The following is a 16652-nucleotide window of genomic DNA, read 5'->3' on the forward strand; positions in this document are numbered from 1 at the left end:
TCAAGTGGCTAGATTATACAATCAAAGTGAGGAATTTACAGAGGCAAAACCATTCTAAATGTGGTCCCAGGAATTTATAACTGGAAAAAGGTGACACAAAGGGGTAGATGTTGACTTTGTGCAACAGTGTAAAGCAGTCGATAGTGAATTCGCAGCCCGTTTTACATCTCTCCCCATTTTTATTCCCGTTGACTTCAATGGAAATAAAAATCGGAAGAGATGTAAAACGGGCTGCTGATTCGCTATCACCCGTTTTACATTATCGCACAAAGTCAACATCTACCTCAATAAGGCTAATGGAATGCTGGCCTTTATATCTAGAGGACTAGAGTACAAGGGGGCAGAAGTTATGCTGCAGCTTTACAAAACCCTGGTTAGACCGCACCTGGAGTACTGTGAGCAGTTCTGGGCACCGCACCTTCTGAAGGACATATTGGCCTTGGAGGGAGTGCAGCGTAGGTTTACTAGAATGATACCGGACTTCAAGGGTTAAGTTACGAGGAGAGATTACACAAATTGGAGTTGTATTCTCTGGAGTTTCGAAGATTAAGGGGTGATCTGATCGAAGTTTATAAGATATTAAGGGGAACGGATAGGGTGGATAGAGAGAAACTATTTCCGGTGGTTGGGGATTCTAGCAATAGGGGGCACAGTCTAAAAATTAGAGCCAGACCTTTCAGGAGCAAGATTAGAAAACATTTCTACACACAAAAGGTGGTAGAAGTTTGGAACTCTCTTCCACAAACGGCAATTGATACTAGCTCAATTGCTAAATTTAAATCTGAGATCGATAGCTTTTTGGCAACCAAAGGTATTAAGGGATATGGGCCAAAGGCGGGTATATGGAGTTAGATCACAGAGCAGCCATGATCTTATCAAATGGCGGAGCAGGCATGAGGGGCTGAATGGCCTACTCCTGTTCCTATATTCCTAAAGAGTGTGACAAAAACGTGACAAGAAATCAAGCTGTGCAAACAGGAAGAAATAAATTATATAAAAGATATAGATAGATATATTTAAATAGTCATTTCATCTTTTGAAATACAGCCCTCTCAGACAGCTTGAAGGAATCTCTCTAACTTTAGAAGCACACAAGAATATAAACGCACAACTAGTTCAATGGAAAGAAGTGGAATCTGCACTGTGTCTCTGGCTAATGGTGGAGAGGCAGGTATGGGTTGTGTTCATTATTGCAGTATTGGGGAACTTACCCCGTGGGGACACTGGAATTCCATAACAAGTTCTGGGTGAGAGGGGCATAGTGCCAATCATTGAACAGTGCCAAGAACCGCCAATTTATCTTGGAGGAGCCCTCCTGAAGCTGGTGAGAGGGATTCTGTCTGAGGCATGTAGACCAGACATAATCCCTCCTCACATGAGCGGGGTTTTTTTATATTCGTTCATGGGATATGGGCGTCGCTGGCAAGGCCAGCATTTATTGCCCATCCATAATTGCCCTTGAGAAGGTGGTGGTGAGCCACCTTCTTGAACCGCTGCAGTCCATGTGGTGAAGGTTCTCCCACAGTGCTGTTAGGTAGGGAGTTCCAGGAGTTTGACCCAGCGACGATGAAGGAACAACGATATATTTCTAAGTCGGGATGGTATGTGACTTGGAGGGGAACGTGCAGGTTGTGTTGTTCCCATGTGTCTGCTGCCCTTGTCCTCTAGGTGGTAGAGGTCGCGGGTTTGGGAGGTGCTGTCGAAGAAGCCTTGGTGAATTGCTGCAGTGCATCCTATAGATGATACACACTGCAGCCACTGTGCACCGGTGGTGAAGGGAGTGAATGTTTAGGGTGGTGGATGGGGTGCCATTCAAGTGGGCTGCTTTGTCCTGGATGGTGTCGAGCTCCTTGAGTGTTGTTGGAGCTGCACTCATCCAGGCAAGGGGAGAGTATTCCATCACACTCCTGACTTGTGCCTTGTAGATGGTGGAAAGACTTTGGGGAGTCAGAAGGTGAGTCACTCGCTACAGAATACCCAGCCTCCGACCTGCTCTTGTAGCCACTGTATTTATATGGCTAGTCCAGTTAAGTTTCTGGTCAATAGTGATCCCCAGGATGTTGATGGTGGGGGATTTGGTGATGGTAATGCCGTTGAATGTCAAGGGGAGGTGGTTAGACTCTCTCTTGTTGGAGATGGTCATTAACTGGCACTTGTCTGGCGCGAATGTTACTTGCCACTTATCAGCCCAAGCCTGGATGTTGTCCAGGTCTTGCTGCATGCGGGCACGGACTGCTTCATTATCTGAGGGGTTGCGAATGGAACTGAACACTGTGCAATCATCATCAAACATCACCATTTCTGGCCTTATGATGGAGGGAAGGTCATTGATGAAGCAGCTGAAGATGGTTTGGCCTAGGACACTGTCCTGAGGAACTCCTGCAGCAATGGCCTGGGGCTGACGACCATCTTCCATTCTATCCACAAGAAGGGGTATCCGAGTGTTCCCCAATACTACTGAGGAATCTGGCTGATGGTTCTTTGGGTTGTAGTGCCATGCATACTGGATGCTTTGGAAGGCCGCAGAGTAATAAAGAACTTGCATTGATACAGCACCTTTCACGACCTCAGGATGTTCCAAAGCGCTTTACAGCCAACTAAATACTTTTGAAGTGTTTCCTAATGTAGGAAACGCGGCAGCCAATTTGCACACAGCAAGGTCCCACGAACATCAATGTGATAATGACCAGGTAATCTGTTTTATTGATGTTGGTTGAGGGATAAATATTGGCCAGGTCACTGGAGAGAACTCCCCTGCTCTTCTTCGAAATTAGAAGAAACTGGCTATATTTCGGTCTCACGAGGAACACTACAGGATGATTTCAGGCCTTGGGTTTCTGATCCATAATGCGTGGCCAGGCATGAAAGCACATATTGTTAATTCTGGAGACTTCCTCAAAAAAAGGTGGTAACTTGAGATAAAGGCAGGGAAATTGGATTGGAGTAGGTAGCCGTAGTTGAAGAACTAGCATGGGTACAGGCACAGTGGGCCAAATGGCCTCCTTCTGCATTTGATAACTGGAGCTGTCCTTACCTGAATACTGCTCTGTGTGTTTGATCTCTCTCTTCTCCATTTATTGTACATGAAAACAATCCAAAGGATTCTGCACCTAAGTTACAGAAACAAACACTCATAAATTTAGTTGGCTTCACTGGACATGAAGTGACAAACAGTTTCCATGCCAAAGTGTTTAAGATATCAATAACCCCCTTCCCTAAAGCTGGCATCCCACTTGCTTATTCTCTGCAGGGCAAATCTTTACTCCCAAGAGTTCTAACTTGCTGTGCTGACTCCTACATAAGATGCTGAGAGACAACTTGAAGGAATCAGATTTCACACATTCTGACCCGTTTTGGGGATGGGATGAGTGTAATTTGGGGAAGGATTTGGGGTGTGATCTGTTTATGCTGGGCTTCACCCCCCTTTCTGGGCACTTTGAGCAATTCTGATGGGGGGCGGGGGGGGGGAAAGAGGGGAAGGGTGCTTCCCCTGCCCACCATTTTCTGTCATGAAGTTCAGTTTTGTAGGCCGGATGGAAGGAATGCTGGGGTCCCCTGGAAATCCCGCCAGTTCTGCCCAGACTACAGCCAACTGCAAGTATGCCTGCATGATGCCACACAACAGCCGTAAGTGAGGCCCACGATATCACATCCCGCTGGCAATCACAGAGAGATCGATAGCCAGAAGGACACTGACACGTCATTGCCCCAGCAGGTCACCTCAGACATTTCTATCACAGGCTGCATTGCCCCGACTGACCCGCACCCCTCGACTGGATAAATACTTGAAGGGAAAAAAATTTGCAGGACTATGGGGAAAGAGCAGGGGAATGGGACTAATTGGATAGTTCTTTCAAAGAGCCAGCACAGGCATGATGGGCCGAATGGCCTCCTCCTGTGCTGTACCTACTATGATACTATGATATTGGAGCAGTGAGCTGCCATTCAGGAATTCCAGTGCCCCCAAGGGCTGAGCACCCCCAATACTGCAACAATTGGCACTGGTGCCTGCCCCAACTTTGAAAATGAGCCCACCCCCAGGACGGAAAAGTTCCTATGGCAGAAGGCCCCCCACCATGCCCCACCTCGGGCAGCACCGCTGCTCAGTCAGAATTTCTCTGCCATTAGTTTCAGTGTTAGGATTCAGCTGTGGCTCAGTGGGCAGCACTCTCGCCTGAGTCAGAAGGTTGTGGGTTCAAGTCCCACTTCAGAAACTTGAGCACATAACCTAGGCTGACACTCCAGTACAGTACTGAGGGAGTGCTGCACTGTTGGAGGTGCCACCTTTGGATGAGACGTTAAACCGAGATCCCATCTGCCCTCTCAGGTGGATGTGAAAGATCCCATGGCACTATTTCAAAGATCATAAGATCGCAGGAGTAGGCCCCTCGAGCCTCCTCCGCCATTTAATGAGATCATGGCTGATCTGATTTTTACCTCAACTCCACTTTCCCGTTCTTTCCCCATATCCTTTGACTCCCTTGCTGATCAAAAATTTGTCTAACTCAGCCTTGAATGTATTCAATGACTCAGCCTCCACAGCTTTTTGGGGTAAAGAATTCCAAAGATTCACGACCCTCGGAGAAGAAATTCCTCCTCATTTCTGTCTTAAACGGGCGACCCCTAGTTTTAGATTCTCCCATGAGGGGTAACATCCTCTCAGCATTTACCCTATCGAGTCCCCTCAGAATCTTGTATGTTTCAATAAGATCTCCTCTCATTCTTCTAAACTCCAATGAGTATAGACCCAACCTGTTCAATCTTTCCTCATAAGACAACCCTTCCATACCTGGAATCAACCTAGTGAACCTTCTCTAAATTGCCTCCGATGCAAGTTTGTCCTTCCTTACATAAGGGCACCAGAACTATATGCAGTACTCCAGGTGTGGTCTCACCAGCACCCTGTACAGTTGTAGCATGACTTCCCTGCTTTTATCCTCCAGACCCCTAGAAATAAAGGCCAATAATCTGTTTGCCTTCTGGATTACCTGCTGCACCTGTATGTTGACTTTTTGTGTTTCATGTACGAGGACACCCAGATCCCTCTGTACCGCAGCATTTTGTAGTATTTCTCCATTCAAATAATATTTTGATTTTTTATTTTTCCTCCCAAAGTGGATGACTTCACATTTTCCCACATTACATTCCATCTGCTAAATTTTTGCCCATTCGCTTAACCTGTCAATATCCCTTTACAGACACTTTGTGTCCTCATCGCAACTTGCTTTTCCACCTATCTTTGTATCATCAGCAAATCTGGCCACAAGACACTCTGTTCCTTCATCCAAGTCATTGATATATATTGTAAATAGTTGAGGTCCCAGCACTGATCTCTGCGGCACCCCACTAGTTACAGATTTGCATTTTGAAAATGACCCTTTTATCTGGACTCTTTGTATTCTGTTAGTTAGCCAATCCTCTATCCATGCCAGTATATTACCCCCAACACCATGAGCTCTTATCTTGTGCAGTAATCTTTTATGTGGCACCTTATCGAATGCCTTTTGGAAATCCAAATAAACTGCATCCATTGGTTCCCCTTTATCCACCCTGCCCGTTACTTCCTCAAAGAACTCTAATAAATTTGTCAGACGTGATTTCCCCTTCATAAAACCATGTTGACTCTCCTTGATTGTATTCTGAGTCTCCAAATGTCCTGCTACTAATTCCTTAATAATGGATTCTAGCATTTTCTTAATGACAGATGTTAGGCTAACTGGTCTATAGTTACCTGCTTTCTGTCTCACTCCCTTCTTGAATAGGAGTGTTACATTTGCGGTTTTCCAATCCGCTGGGACCTTTCCAGAATCTAGTGAATTCTGGAAGATTACAACCAATGCATCCACTATCTCTGTAGCCACTTCCTTTAAGGCCCTCGGATGCAAGCCATCAGGTCCAGGGGACTTGTCAGCCTTTAGACCCATTAGTTTACCTAGTACTTTTTCTCTAGTGATAGTGATTGTTTTTAGTTCCTCCCTTCCCTTTGCCCCTTGATTTTCTACTATTATTGGTATATTATTAGTGTCTTCTACTGTGAAGACATACAAAATATCTGTTCAATTCCTCTGCCATTTCCTTGTTTCCCATTATTATTTCCCCAGTCTCATCCTCTAAGGGACCAATGTCAATGACCCAAGAACAGCAGGGGAATTCTCCCCGGTGTCCTGGTCAACATTTATCCCTCAACCCTCGGCTAAAACAGACGATCCGGTCATTATCTCTTTGCTGTTTGTGGGATCTTGCTGTGTGCAAATTGGTTGTCACAGTTCCTACATTACAGCAGTGACTGCACTTCAAAAGTACTTCATTGGCTGTAAAATGCTTTGGTACGTCCTGAGGTCCTTTAAGGCATGAAATAAATGTGAGTCCTTCTTTCTAGGTTAATCCTCAGTTTTCTCAACCATTGTTCTTGCTATAAAATTTATTTTGCCTGAGCTGCACTCAGTGCAGTCAAACTTCACGTAGCTCAAAGATGTGTTTTTTTCCCCCCCTCTATTTGTCAGACCTCAATTCCATTCTTTTCCTGTGTCACTTTCATAGTTTGCTCGATGCTCCGCCCTCCCTCGCCCAAGTCCTACTGCAGTCACTCAGTCAACAGCGACAAGCACCAAGTTGCACTGGTGCCCTTTCACCCAATCAGAGGAAGGGAATAAGTCAGAAGCCCATGACTTTAAATTTACAAGGCGGAGGAGACACAGGCAGATTGTGCCCATTTGTCCATTAGCTTTAATGACTGGTGAGGTAGTGTAGTGGTGTGGTTATGTTACTGGCCTGGTAATCCAGAGACCTGAACTAATAATCCAGGTAGAACATGAGCTCAATTCCCACTGTGGGTAGTTTGAGAATTGAATTCAGCTCAAAAGATCTGGAAATGAAAAGCTGGTATCAGTAAAAGTGATTGTGAAGCTGTTGGATTGTTGTAAAAACTCAACTGGTTCACTAATGTCCTTTAGGGAAGGAAACCTGCTATCCTTGCCTGGTCTATATGTGACTCCAGTCCCACACCAATGTGGCTGACTCTTAACTGCCCTCAGCAGTGGCCTGGCAAGCCACTCAGCCATATCAAACCTCAAGAAGGAGGCTCACCACCACCTTCTCAGAGCAACTAGGAATGGGCAATAAATGCTGGCCTTGCCAGCAATGCCCACATCCCAAGAATGAATTTTAAAAAAGGTATGGGGAGGGGCGGAAACCCAATTTCGGCCCAATGTGTTGCTGTATTTCTGGACAGTCTGATGGAGTTGACGCAAGTCTGTGAAATAACATCAGTGATATCAGCAGACGTATTCCTATGACATTTACTGTCCACTATTTTAACACAGACATTAGCCCATTTTAAATACACAAGTTAATGACTGCCATTAAAATATCAGACAGAGGAATGTCATGTGAACACAATAATCCCTGATTTCATCAACAGCAATTCCTGTGTTGCTGCTATGTTTTAAATCTTGTATGCTGAACAAGGAAGAAAATATCAACCAACAAAAAATGAGTGGACTTGCATTTATATTGCACTTTTCATGGCGTTTCATGTCCCAAAGCAGTTCACAGCCACTGAATTACTTTTGAAGTGTAGTCACTGTTGTTATGTAGGCAAACACAGTAACCAATGTGCACACAGCAAGATCCCACAAAATGCAATGAGAAAAAAAAAGACCTGTTAATCCGTTTTAAGAGTTTGAAACAATTTTCAATTTCATGTTGAAATAAAACCTGCTTTATGGCAGTTTAAATTGAAGGAAGGATATCCTTGCTCTGTGTAATGCTTGCTCTGGCCTGGATATACACCTCATTCTACTCTCACACTCCTGCCCCAATGGTCCTTCAATATTTTCCAGCCCTGTGTCTCCCTTCTTTATCCCACCCACAATGTGATGCCCCCATTTCCAGATAGGTGCACGACCATGCATGAAGAGTTGGGGGAGGGGGGGAAGAAGAGAGGGGCGGAATATCATGCACAATTTTGTGATTTGGAGCAGGGGAGAGAATTTTACCACAGTAGTTATTGAAGAGACTATAATGATTTAAAGGGGAATTGGAGAAGTATTTGAAAATGAAGAATACAGGAGGGCAGTTATATGGGATTACAGTAGATAGCTCTATTTGAAGAGATAGTACCAGCATAGGTACGATATAAAGAGTGAAAATATTTGGGAAGAGGAGATGCTTCTTCATCCCTACCACAAACCATCGTGGGAGCACCACAGGGACTGCAACAGTTCAAGGAGAAGGCCCACCACCAACTTCTCAGGGCGACTAGGGATAGGCAATAAACCTGGCCTTGGCAACATTGGTCATGCTCCATGGTAAAAAAAATCTGCCCCCCACCCCTCTGAGCGATTGTGCCTATGTTCTCAGATTATTGATGTTTTCATCAGGGTGGGTTGGGGGTAGGTGAGGAGCAGTCTTTGTTTGTGTTTATTAAACCACTTATGCTCGGCTGTAAGACTGGGTATGGTCAATAATCAGACTGCACTGGGCTGGAAGAATGGTCCCCTTATTCCCACGGCAAAGAATAAAAGAGGCTGTGATGATAATAGTAATATTTCTGGTGAATTTGAAGTAAACAAAGGGCATTGTGACATTGTTCGGGTTTGCACACACAGATGGGGACCAACACTGAGGAGTAGAAGTACAGGCACCACTTCAGTTACTAGGGGTAAGGGTTCTGCAATTGGAAGGGACATGCTACTGGAATTTAAAGCTTGTTATCGAAATCAACATGCGTCAGCCATGGCTCAGTGGGCAGCACTCTCACCTCAGAAAGTTGTGGGTTCAAGTCCCACTCCAGGGACTTGAGCACATAATCGAGGCTGGCATTCCAGTGGGAATGCTGCACTGTCGGAGGTGCTGTCATTCATTAAAACGAGGCCGTCTGCCCTCTCAGGTGGATGTAAAAGATTCCATGGCACTATTTTGAAGGAGAGCAGGGGAGTTCTCCCCGGTGTCCTGGCTAATATTTATCCCTCAACCAATACTAAACAGATGATCTGGTCATTATCACATTGCTGTTTGTGGGACCTTACAGTGTGCAAATTGGCTGCCCAATTCTCTCATGACAACAGTGACTACACTTCAAAAGTACTTCATTGGCTGTAAAGCGCTTTGGGACGTCCTGAGGCCGTGAAGGCGCTACAGAAATGCAAGTCTTATCTTTACGTATCCATGTTCACTAAGCATCAAACCAGGTTGTCTGTAATTACAAAACACTTGCTGCAAATAGTAAACTACATCTCTGTCCTTTATTGCTCTACATGTGCACATACAAGTGAGCAGCAAATTCATCAAATAAGTGAGGAAAATCCATCCTACAAGAGTTAAAGTATTAACTCTGGGCATGAGCTTTGATACGCCAAATACTTTTTTTTTCTCACCCCTGACTTCCCTTTATGTTTCTTAAAACAAAAATTCTCCCCCTCTCCCCAACAAAGGTTTTAACTCCTCGCTGGGATATCGGGATCCGTGCTGGGACATGAGGGCAAATTTGTTGCAGTTTGCTTCCCATTGCAGAGACTTCCCGCACCGGAACCCTAGTTGTGGACTGGTCACTCAACAGGATAGGGGCTGGCTGGTTCTGTGACCAGCACTCCCGCCTGGTGAAGCTATACACTGGGGTTGGTGCCTGGCTGAACTTACCGCCTGGTACCGGGCATCCTTTGGCACATCGCTTTCATGGGCATTCGATATGTGAGAAACCGCGACAGTGCCAGCAGCATATCTGACCACGGGCAACTTCACAACCAAGTCAAGTCCTGTCCTGTCCTCCCCTGATGCCCACATGTGCACTTCCATCAGGGAAGAGGCTTAAGACAGTTATAGCACCCCTCTCGCCACCTCTGCCAGGAACAGCTAACTCATTAGAGATGGGAGGATCAATACTGGGAGCTTCCTTATGGCTTAGTTACTCACTGGATAAACTTGCCAAGCCATCGGGTATAGCTGGCAAGGCCGGCATTTATTCCCCATCCCTAGTTGCCCCTTGAGAAGCTTGAACCGCTGCAGTCCGTGTGGTAAAGGTGTTCCCACAATGCTGTTAGGTAAGGAGTTCCAGGATTTTGACCCAGCGACGATGAAGGAACGGCCAAGCAAAGATGTTGGGTGTCTTGGAGAGGAACTTGGAGGTGATGGTGTTCAAGAAGGCTAATGGAATGCTGGCCTTTATATTTAGAGGACTAGAGTACAAGGGAGCAGAAGTTATGCTGCAGCTACACAAAACCCTGGTTAGACCGCACCTGGAGTACTGTGAGCAGTTCTGGGCAACGCACCTTCGGAAGGACATATTGGCCTTGGAGGGAGTGCAGCGTAGGTTTACTAGAATGATACCCGGACTTCAAGGGTTAAGTTACGAGGAGAGATTACACAAATTGGGGTTGTATTCTCTGGAGTTTCGAAGATTAAGGGGTGATCTGATCGAAGTTTATAAGATATTAAGGGGAACACATACGGTGGATAGAGAGAAACTATTTCTGCTGGTTGGGGATTTTAGGAGTAGGGGGCACAGTCTAAAAATTAGAGCCAGACCTTTCAGGAGTGAGATTAGAAAACATTTCTACACACAAAGGGCTGTAGAAGTTTGGAACTCTCTTCCGCAAACGACAATTGATACTAGCTCAATTGCTAAATTTAAATCTGAGATAGATAGCTTTTTGGCAACCAAAGGTATTAAGGGATATGGGCCAAAGGCAGGTATATGGAGTTAGATCACAGATCAGCTATGATCTTATCAAATGGCAGAGCAGGCACGAGGGGCTGAATGGCCTACTCCTGTTCCTATGTTCCTATGTTCCATGCACCTGCTCCCTTGTCTTTTCTAGGTGGTGGAGGTTGTGGGTTTGGGAAGTGCTGTTGAAGGAGCCTTGGTGAGTTGCTGCAGTGCATCCAGTAGATGGTACACACTGCAGCCACGGTGCACCGGTGGTGGAGGGAGTGGATATTTAAGGAGGTGGTTGGGCTGCTGATCCAGCAGACTGCTTTGTCCTGGATGGTGTCGAGCTTCTTGAATGTTGTGTTGGAGCTGCACTCACTCAGGCAAGTGGAAACTATCCATCACTCTCCAAACTTACCACACTCTGATGTTCTAAGTCAGGAGTGTTGCTGTTACCCTCATCTACTTCCTCAAGACTGATACCAGTTTTGGATTTCCAAAGTCATCGTTGGTTCGCATCTTTGTTTTCAAAAATGACATGCGTTCCCTGTTCAAACATGGGATTAACACCCGTAACATGCAGCCAGTCACGGCTTAATAATCTGGATTGTGATGTTAGAATCAGACCCTGATGACCATTGAAGGGAGTGCTGCATTACTGGATGGAGTGTCGTATTATCAGAGGAGTGATGCATTACTGGATGGAGTGTCGTATTATCAGAGGAGTGCTGCATTACTGGATGGAGTGTCGTATTATCAGAGGAGTGCTGCATTACTGGATGGAGTGTCGTATTATCAGAGGAGTGCTGCATTACTGGATGGAGTGTCGTATTATCAGAGGAGTGCTGCATTACTGGATGGAGTGTCGTATTATCAGAGGAGTGCTGCATTACTGGATGGAGTGTCGTATTATCAGAGGAGTGATGCATTACTGGATGGAGTGTCGTATTATCAGAGGAGTGATGCATTACTGGAGGGTGTGCTGTATTATTGCAGAGAGTGCTGCATTACTGGAGGTACTGTCTTGGGAATGAAATGTTGAATCCCAGCTGCCTGTTTAGGTGGACATAAAAGATCCTATGGCAGCATTTGAAGAGGAGCAGGGAGTTCTCCCTGTGTCCTGATCAATATTTCTTCCTCAACCAACACCACCAAAAATCAGAATAACTAGTCATTCACCTCATTTCCTGTTCTTGAGACCTTGCCAACGGTAAATTGGCTATTGCATTTCCCTGTATAACAGTGACTGTCCTTCAAAAGCAGTTCAACAACAACTTACATTTATTATAGCACCTTTAATTTAGGGAAACATTAGAGGTGGGTCCAGAGAAGTGAATGAAATCTTGGTCAAAGAGAAGGAATTTAAAAGTGGGAAGGAAGATAGAGAGACAAAGGAGTTTGGAGAGCAAGTTCCAAAGAGTAGACAGCTCAAGGCCCTGCCACCAAGAGGCGGAGAGGAGGGAGGAAGGGACGCGGAGAGGAGGGAGGAAGGGACGCACAGGGGGTCAGAGTCGTAGGACCCGAGGGGATGGGAGGGGCCGTTAAACAAGTGGAGGATGCAGAGGTTGGGTGGGGCGAGGCAGAGTAAGGAAATATGTAGATGAGGCCGAAGGTTTTAAATCTGATTCATTGATGGGGCAGTGAACCAACATAGGACAGTGAAGATGGGCATGAAAGACCAGCGGGACTTAGTGATGGACAGAATATGGGCAACAGAATTATGGAGGCTTTGGAGATTATGGAGAGCGAGGTAAGGAGGCACTAGCGTAATGGAAGCAAAAACCCTGGAATCATCTAAGAAACAATTGGAGGCTATGATGGAGGGCTGTAGGGTCTTTCTGAAACTAAGATGGACCCAGCATCCACCTTGTGATCTTGTAAAATGACAAACAACCAGTTATTTAAAGCTGGCAAAGTTGGGGGGGGGGGAATGAAGATTACGATTACATTTAATGTTTAGAACCAGAAAAGTAAAAAAAACACTTGAGAAAAGAAAAGCTCCTTTAAATAGAAATTAAACATCCAGAATTATGTTCCTTCTTCAATTAAACAGGGAGATGACATCATATCATTCAGATTTCTTGAACTGTTTTTGATCATGTGTCTTGCGAGTGAAACGTTCAGTGGATTGGCTGAAGACCAGTCATGTGTTTATTCACGGGATTGGGGGTAATATTCTGGCATGGGTGGAGGATTGGTTATCGAACAGGAAGCAGAGAGTTGGGATAAATGGTTCATTTTCGGACTGGCAACCAGTAACCAGTGGTGTTCCACAGGGGTCGGTGCTGGGTCCCCAACTCTTTACAATCTATATTAACGATTTGGAGGAGGGGACCGAGTGCAACATATCAAAATTTGCAGATGATACAAAGATGGGAGGGAAAGTAGAGAGTGAGGAGGACATAAAAAACCTGCAAGGGGATATAGACAGGCTGGGTGAGTGGGCGGAGATTTGGCAGATGCAATATAATATTGGAAAATGTGAGGTTATGCACTTTGGCAGGAAAAATCAGAGAGCAAGTTATTTTCTTAATGGCGAGAGACTGGAAAGTACTGCAGTACAAAGGGATCTGGGGGTCCTAGTGCAAGAAAATCAAAAAGTTGGTATGCAGGTGCAGCAGGTGATCAAGAAAGCCAACGGAATGTTGGCTTTTATTGCTAGGGGGATAGAATATAAAAACAAGGAGGTATTGCTGCAGTTATATAAGGTATTGGTGAGACCGCACCTGGAATACTGCATACAGTTTTGGTCTCCATACTTAAGAAAAGACATACTTGCTCTCGAGGCAGTACAAAGAAGGTTCACTCGGTTAATCCCGGGGATGAGGGGGCGGACATATGAGGAGAGGTTGAGTAGATTGGGACTCTACTCATTGGAGTTCAGAAGAATGAGAGGCGATCTTATTGAAACATATAAGATTGTGAAGGGTCTTGATCGGGTAGATGCAGTAAGGATGTTCCCAAAGATGGGTGAAACTAGAACTAGGGGGCATAATCTTAGAATAAGGGGCTGCTCTTTCAAAACTGAGATGAGGAGAAACTTCTTCACTCAGAGGGTGGTCGGTCTGTGGAATTTGCTGCCCCAGGAAGCTGTGGAAGCTGCATCATTAAATAAATTTAAAACAGAAATAGACAGTTTCCTAGAAGTAAAGGGAATTAGGGGTTATGGGGAGCGGGCAGGAAATTGGACATGAAGCTGAGTTCGGATCGGTCAATGCCCTGTGGGTGGCGGAGAGGGCCCAGGGGCTATGTGGCCGGGTCCTGCTCCGACTTCTTGTGTTCTTTAGATTTGTGGTTGGGATCAGATCAGCCATGGTCTTATTGAATGGCGGAGCAGGCTCGAGGGGCCGATTGGCCTACTCCTGCTCCAATTTCTTATGTTCTTATGTTCTTATGTGTGCTAAAGTCAGCTATCAAGTGACATCAGCGGTTAGCCCCATGGTAACCAATGCACACTACACTGCACAGCGCAGTACAAAGTACAATAACTGCTGACTGAAGGTCTCACCAAAAAGAATAAAAGCTTTCGGCGATTTTCAATGAATTTTTAACCAAGGATTTTTAAAAAAGAGAGATCGCATGTGAGACTATAAGTGGTAAAAGAGAGAGATCGCATGTGAGACTATAAGTGGTAAAATTGTTCACTTGAGGTCACAGAGGTCATCCTCCAACCTTGCAGCCTCACTTTTTAGTTTCAGAATAATTAACTCTTACGTTGCCAGGGCTGCTTCCTTCTATTATAATAATCTATGACAGGCAGGGCTCAGATGTGTTGGAAACTAAGAAACACAACAAAGTCTTAGAAGAAAAGATTATATGTGGGGAAATCCCAGACATAACCCCATGTCCTGCCACTAACGTGTTATGCTATCAGTCACGAAAAAGTGGATACAGTAGTGTTGTGGTTATGTTACTGGACCAGTAATCCAGGGGTCTGGACTAATAATGCAGTGGAACATAACTTCAAATCCCAACATGGCAGGTTGAGAGTTTGAGTTCAGTTAAAACAAATCTGGAAATATAATTCTGGTATCAGTAAAAGTGACCATGAAGCTGTCGGATTGTTGCAGAAACCCAACTGGATCACTAATACTCTTTACGGAAGGAAACCTGTTGTCCTTACCGAGTCTGTGACTCCAGTTGCACATGAACGTGGTTGACTCTTAACTGCACTCTGAAGTGGCCAAGCATTCCACCCCATTGCACCAAACTGCTCAAGAAGGCGGCGGCCCACCACCACCTTCTCGGGGGCAACTAGGGATGGGCAATAAATGTCGGCCTTGCCAGCAACGCCCACATTCCTAATGGTGTATCTATTGCGCTATATGCTCCAAGAGAAACCATGAAACATAGATGGCACACAGTTTCATCCTGCAAGACTTGAGCACATAATCCAGGCTAACATTTCAGTTCAGTACTGAAGGAGCACTGCATTAAACTTTGGACCTGTCTGTCTGTTCAGGTAGATGTTAACAACCATATGACATCATTCAGAAAGCAAGAATACTCAAATCCTCTTGGACAACATCCCTTCCTCAATGAGCACCAACAGATTATCTGGTCGTTATCACAGTGCTGTTTGTGGGACCTTGCTGTGCGCAAATTGGCTGCTGCGTTTCCTACATTACAACAGTGACTACACTTCAAAAGTACTTCATTGGTTGTAAAGCGCTTTGGGACGTCCTGAGGACTTGAAAGGCGGTATATAAATGCAAGTTTGTTCTTTTTCAAAGGAACAATTTCAGAAATGCCACATGGTGAGTTTTTGTGTGTCATTTTCATTCAATTTTTGTACCGTGAATGAGTAAGTAACACAGAAACATACAAAATAGGAGCAAGAGCAGGCCATTCGGGCCTGCTCCAAAATTCAAAATGATCATGGCTGATCGTCTAATTCAGTGCCCTGTTCTCGCTTTTTCCCCATATCCCTTGATCCCTTTAGCATTAAGAAATATATCTATCTCCTTCTTGAACACATCTAATGATTTGTCCTCCACTGCCTTCTGTGGTAGAGAATTCCACAGGTTCATCACCCTCTGAGTGAAGAAATTTCTCCTCATCTCGGTTCTAAATGGCATACCCCGTATCCTGAGACTGTGACCCCTGGTTCTGGACTCCCCAGCCATCGGGAACATCCTCTAGTCTGTCTAGTCCTGTTAGAATTTTATATGTTTCGATGAGATCACCTCTCATTCTTCTAAACTCGAGTGAATATAGGCCTAGTCAACCCAATCTCTCCTCATACGTCAGTCCTGCCATCCCAGGAATCAGTCTGGTAAACCTTTGTTGCACTCGCTCCATGGCAAGGATATCCTTCCTCAGATAAGGATACCAAAACTGCACACAATACTCCAGATGTGGCCTCACCAAGGCCCTGTATAACTGCAGTAAGACATCCCTGCTCCTGTACTCAAATCCTCTTGCAATGAAGGCCAACATACCATTCACCTTCCGAACTGCTTGCTGCACCTGAATGCTCACTTCCAGCGACTGGTGTACAAGGACACCCAGGGCTTGTTGCACCTCCCATTTTCCCAATCTATCACCATTCAGATAATAATCTGCCTTTCTGTTTTTACAATCAAAGTGGATAACCTCACATTTATCCACGTTATACTGCATCTGCCATGTTCTTGCCTACTCACCCAACTTGTCTAAATCACATTGCAGCCTCTTTGCATCCTCCTCACAGCTCACATTCCACCCCAGCTTTGTGTCGTCTGCAAACTTGGAAATGTTACATTTAGTTCCCTCATCCGAATCATTGATATATATTGTGAATAGCTGGGCCCCAAGCACTGATCCCTGCGGTACCCCACTATTCTACTAGTTACATCCTTAAAAAAACTCCAGTAGATTTGTTAAGCATGATTTCCCTTTCATAAACCCATGACTTTATCCAATCCCGTTCATGCCCTCCAAGTGTTCTGTTATCACATCCTTTATAACAGACTAGCATTTTCCCCACTACTGATGTTAGGCTAACTGGTCTGTTATTCCCTGT

The 16652-nt window shown here is 45.1% G+C and overlaps 1 protein-coding gene across 2 annotated transcripts in view; it reads right to left on the reverse strand.

Moving 5' to 3' along the window:
* The window catches only part of mapk8ip1b (mitogen-activated protein kinase 8 interacting protein 1b), a 154193-nt gene that overhangs the window by 20836 nt on the left and 116705 nt on the right, over positions 1 to 16652 (reverse strand). For both annotated transcript variants that reach the window (XM_067993563.1, XM_067993562.1), the window contains one exon: positions 3035 to 3110. In XM_067993563.1, the coding sequence (XP_067849664.1) occupies positions 3035 to 3110 (76 nt within the window). The remainder of the gene's footprint in view (positions 1 to 3034; positions 3111 to 16652) is intronic.

This window comes from Heptranchias perlo, chromosome 12 (assembly GCF_035084215.1).
Source record: "Heptranchias perlo isolate sHepPer1 chromosome 12, sHepPer1.hap1, whole genome shotgun sequence".
Taxonomy (NCBI): domain Eukaryota; kingdom Metazoa; phylum Chordata; class Chondrichthyes; order Hexanchiformes; family Hexanchidae; genus Heptranchias; species Heptranchias perlo.